General features: G+C 50.8%; 1 protein-coding gene across 1 annotated transcript; it reads right to left on the bottom strand.

Moving 5' to 3' along the window:
- Nucleotides 1–1,182: 1,182 nt before the first annotated feature.
- LOC107301660 (coiled-coil domain-containing protein 146-like) lies at nt 1,183–4,573 on the bottom strand (the record flags this gene model as incomplete). Its single annotated transcript, XM_015830852.1, has 3 exons — nt 1,183–1,557; nt 3,078–3,326; nt 4,436–4,573. Coding segments are annotated over 3 exons (591 nt in total), but the record flags the coding sequence as incomplete, so codon positions are not given.
- Nucleotides 4,574–5,334: the final 761 nt, after the last annotated feature.

Here is a 5,334-nt window from a genome sequence, read left to right as displayed (position 1 = left end):
AATATTGCAATTGAGAAACCAGAACTTGGATGTAAATGGAAATAAATGTATAGATTTGGAACTGGGCTTCTGATGTCTTTATTGCATCGATGTCGTAGACTTTGCGTGCATTTTCTAATCGTTTAAATGTACTGCAAGAACGGCTTTCTGCAGGCAGCAAAAAAAATCAAGATGGCATCCCAAACCACAGAAAAGGCTTGGGCTTAAAGGCCCACCCTCTTTTCATGTGCAGTGTTGGTAGGAGTGTGTTGTTTAAATGCTTGTTTGTTTGAGCTGGCAATTCCTTGATTAGGGTGTTGTTTACTGCTTGCTTGTTTGCCTGATAAATAGGTATTAATCCCTGTTTATCGGAGTGTTGATTTGCTGCTGTTCTGATCTTTTCGTTTCCTTGTTTAGCTTTTCCTTCTTGTGGTAGAAAACCTTTTTACTCAAGAGCTTGCACGTGTAGTAAGGGTCAAAACCATGGTTCCAGTGTCCAAACAGGACTGAACGAATTAACTGTGCATAAATACAGTTGAAATCTGTTTCTCCAGAACTGGTTTTTGCTTGTGCTACTGATTTATTAGATTTTGATCCAGCTTTTTTTTGTTCAGAAGCTCAAGGCGATGTTCATAGCAGCCCCTCACCCCCCCCTCCTCATTTTATCCCCCCAACAATCCCTGAGCTTGGTTGGGCTCTGAGCAAGAGAGGGGGCCCCAAATAATCCACTTAACCTCCTGGATGTGGAAGGACTTGAACCCGGATCTCCCTATCCTGATCCAACACCTTCCCATTGAATTAATAAAAGTATGTATTAAACAAAACGTAGCGCGATGGAAGCTTCTACTTTACGACAGCTGGGGCTTCCAAATATTGCCTTAAATGTTTTCATTCCAAGCGAAGAAAAGTGTAGTAAATGACGACAGCATTTTGCCATACCAGAAGAAACGGCGAGCATTCATGTGTGTGTGTGTGTGTGTGTGTGTGTGTGTGTGTATCAGCTGACAGAAGTGAGGAGAACCTGTGGCCTAGCGGTTAATACAGCTGCCTAAAGTGCAAGCGGCCCAGGTTCGAATCTCGAAAGGGTATGGCTAGCTGATGAGAGCTAAATAGCTCGAAATAGCTATACTCGTCTCCCTTTAACTCTTTGTCAGCAAAATCTAAATATACAGATATAGATATAGATATATTTTCAAACATTTATTTCATCAGAAGTCAGGAAGTTTCAAGAAGGCAAAAACATTCCCGCAGCTCTGAAGCCACACATTTTCACGCCCGCCTCTTGTACTCCGAAGGAACTCCCTTTTGTCGAGTCAAAAAGTGGAGCATTTCTCCTCAGCCAGCAGTTTTCTCCTTCCACAAAAGTTGAGTCACTCAGATTTCGATGGGCTTCACGATTGGCTTCCTGAGGTGTCTCATGTTCGCGCTGGGCTCGCTGGGTTTGAACGGCGCCAGCGCCCCGTAAGGCCTCGGTAGCGGGAGAACGTTTTCGTCATCGGGGATGTAGGCGTTGGGACGCTGTTCCGCCGTCGTGTGGATGGCGGTGGGCAGGGCTGCCTGTTCTTCTTCCAGAGCCTGCTGGAGGAACAGAATATGGGGGTCAGCGTTAAATTTATTCTGAGCTGCTGGCTAAGGTGCATCGAGGTCAAGGTAATGATTCCAAAGCTAAACCAGCTGATGTAATGTATGCTGTAATGATGGGAATGACTCAGCAGGGTCTGTGTCTCTTTAAGAGCCTTGTATAAAAGGGAAGATGTTTTCTCTCCTGTATTCCTGCTGTAACTGCTGTGTGTTGAAGACTGCTGTATTACCACGTGTATGTATATTGTTCCTGATGTTGTACATAGTGTAAGATAAACCACCATTTAATATAGACCACTGTTTACTGTGTTTACTCCTGGGTTATCTCAGCGCAATAAGACTGTGCCTGCTCTGACAATTGTCCTGCTAAAACAGGGGTCCCCAACCTGTGGCCTGCTGGCCGCGGAACAGGCTGGCCAGCACATGCCCATGTGAGCAGGCGCTCGCACCCCCACTTGCGCCCGCACCGATGCTGCTATGCAAGCGTAGCATTTGCGTGTGCACCTGCGCGTGCGTGTAAAATGCTTCCCCTCTCCCTTTCCCTCCGGTCCTCCAACCGAGAAAGGTTGGAGACCTCTGTACTAGAAGGGAGTCCCTCTGTGCTGTCTGACTTCAGAGCAGTTGTATAGCAATAACACTTAGACTTATATAGCGCTTCACCGTGCTTTACAGCCCTCTCTAAGCGGTTTACAGAGTCAGCACATCGCTCCCAACAATCCGGGTCCTCATTTTACCAACCTCGGAAGGATGGAAGGCTGAGTCAGGATCGAACTCCTGGCAGTGGGCAAAGTTAGCTGGCAATACTGCATTCTAACCACTATGCCTTCACACCCACAAGAGACCTAAGTCCAGTCCACCTTCTATTCCAGTGATGGTGAACCTTTTAGAGACTGAGTGCCCAAAAACTGACCCCGTCCCTGCTCCGCCCCCTGCCCCGCCCTCACCCCGCCCCCACCCTGCCTGCCCGCAGCACCAATCACCACCTCCAGGGCCTGCCGCATATCGCCCAGCAGCGCCATGGCGGCCATGCCTTCTGCCCGCGCCCCGCAGCATCAACTGTGTATGATGGGGCATGAGGGCAGAGTCTTGTCTACACTGTCTGGCTGCCATGTCCTTGGCTGCACTGCTCCGCGTGGGCCACGCTTGGGGGAGACTCTCATCCAGGGGGCTGCTGGTGAGGGGGTCACGGGGGGAGGCACGGCTGGGGCAACGGCACGTGTGCCCACAGCGAGGGCTTCGAATGCCGCCTCTAGCACCCATGCCATAGGTTCGCCACCACTGTTCTATTCCACTGACTCTTATCTACTGCCAATTTCCCTTGACCGTTAGTAGCCCTAAACCTTTATCCCCATTTGAACTGCCTGGATCTTCTGATTTCCCCAGCTCTTGACCACCATCTTCTCATGATGTTCCAGGACTCGGGTCATTTTTACAGACTCTACACTGCTTTGCCCACTGACCAAAGCTGCTTCCTCAAAAATATCGATGTTCTGAGAAAACCCGTTGAGAAGGCTCACTTTTTCTCGTGCTTCACTTGCTATTTGATGCATTTTTTCATCCCGCAGGACCCGGAGCCAATCCTGTTCAATGTCCCTAGGAGGAGGAAGACCTTTGGCCAGTCGGGAGACCACGGACAGCACAGTCTGCTCTTTGTCCCGCATCTCTTGCTGCAGGTTAATGGCCACTGCCTGGTGCATGGACAGCTCTGCGATGAGGGCCATTATCTTCTGGGTGGTGCTCTTTATTTTCTCTTGAAGCACGTTCATCTGGAAGGAATCGCAGGAGAAAAGAGCATAGAATCCTACGGCAGGAAGGAATCTCGGAGGTCCTCTAGTCCAGGGGTCCCCAACCTATGGGCCGTGGCCCGGTACTGGCCCATGGGCCGCAGAAATGGCTGGCCAAGGAGTGCACGCGTGGGCACGCATTCTGCCCCCAACTCGTGCTAGCGCCCAAGGCCCTGTTTGCACATGCGCGAACGGGAACCCTAGCATGGGGGGCGTGTGCGTCCCATTTGTGCATGCACCAACGGGCCGTTAGCACGGGTGTGGGTGTGTACGTGGCCTATTTGCAATGCACAAACGGGCGCTAGCTGCCACGGTGGAACCCTAGCGTGAGGGGCGTGTGCGCCCCATTTGTGCATGCACGAATGGGCCGCTAGCACGGGGTGTGTGCGTGGCCCATTTGCAATGTACAAATGGGTGCTAACTGCCGCGGAGGTGCACAGCCATTCACGCATGGTGCCACCGCATGCCACACGCACAAACACGGCCACTAGTACTGCGCCAGTGGGCGTGACCCTGTTTGTGTTCTTGCACACGTGTGGGCACGAAGTAATTTGGAAGCTGCTCTCCCTCCGGGCCGCGAACCCGGAAAGGTTGGAGAACTCTGTTCTAGTCCAACCCGCCACACACACACCCTGCTCAAAGCTGGCCACCTTGTATCATCCCAGTTGAATGGTGGCCCAGTCTATTTTTGAAAACCTCCTGCTTGCCGTTGCCACCAAAAGCCTAAACTGGGTTTATAGTCGTCCTTTTTTTAGTGACCGTTCAAAGTTACGACGGCAGTGACAAAAGCTACTGATGACCGTTTTTCACGCCTAAGACCATTTACGTGATCAAAATTCGGACGCTTGGCGACTGCTTCATATTTACGACGGTTGCCTTTAGCAACCTGACAAGCAAAGTCAACGGGGATGCCAGATTCACTGGACAAACGGGTTACTAACTTATCAAGTGCGGCGATTCCACTTCGCGACTCTGCGCAAGAAAGTTCGTAAAATGGAGCAAAACTGGCTTAACAAAGGTCCCAGTTGGGACAATGGTGGTCTACCTGCACACAGAATTGACATCGTCAAACCAAACCACAACCGCGCTACCTTTTTAGCCAGGATTAACGTCTCCTCCTTGCTGTTTTCTGCCTTGACGCTGACTTTCTCCGTCATCCGAGAAACTTGCTCGTAAATAAAGTCCTTTTCCAGCAGTCTTTCCTCTTTCCGAGTCAGATGAATTTCTAACTATATAGCAAAGAGCAAAGGTGTAAAAAGCAGGCAGAGGCTAATAATTGGGAGGAAGCCTGACTTTTTAGCCGTGTTCCAATCACCCGCTGGTTTTAGTTGCGTCTTTAACGGCAGCATCCTGCTAATCTAAAGGCCAATTTGGGGGGGGGGGAATCTCCTAATTACCCCCGGGAAAATGAAATGGAAGTTGGGGAGCCTGCAGGGATGGGGAGAATGCCCGCCCCTTTGACTCTCTGGTTTGCCTAGCTGTGCTGGGGTTATGCACGAAAAAGTGGGAGATGTATACAGGAGCGCCGTCATTTCGTAGGAGGTGGGGTCCTTTGGGGTCTCTGAGCTTGGTGGGTTTTTTTGCAGACGTTTCATTACCAAACTAGGTGATGCTATCAGTGCTAGAAGGGAGTGGGGTTTGTGGAGAGGAGGAGGAGGAGGAGGAGGAGGAGGAAGAAAAGTAAGGGGTCCTTGGTGCTCTCTGAGGTTGGTGGTTTCCTTGCAGACGTTTCATTACCAAACTAGATAACGCCATCAGTGCTAGAAGGGGGTGGGGTTTGTGGAGAGGAGGAAGAGGAGGAGGAGGAGGAGGAGGAGGAGGAGGAGGGGGAGAACGATTATGGGGTCCTGGGTGCTCTCTGAGCTTGGTGGTTTCCTTGCAGACGTCTCATCACCCAACTAAGGAACGTCATCAGTGCTAGAAGGAAGGAAGGAAGGAAGGAAGGAAGGAAGGAAGGAAGGGAGGAGGAGGAGGAGGAGGAGGAGGAGGA

The sequence above is a fragment of the Protobothrops mucrosquamatus genome, unplaced genomic scaffold, assembly GCF_001527695.2.
Source record: "Protobothrops mucrosquamatus isolate PMUCROS unplaced genomic scaffold, P.Mucros_1.0 scaffold15358, whole genome shotgun sequence".
Lineage (NCBI taxonomy): Eukaryota > Metazoa > Chordata > Lepidosauria > Squamata > Viperidae > Protobothrops > Protobothrops mucrosquamatus.
This window is presented reverse-complemented; position numbering and strand designations above follow the sequence as displayed.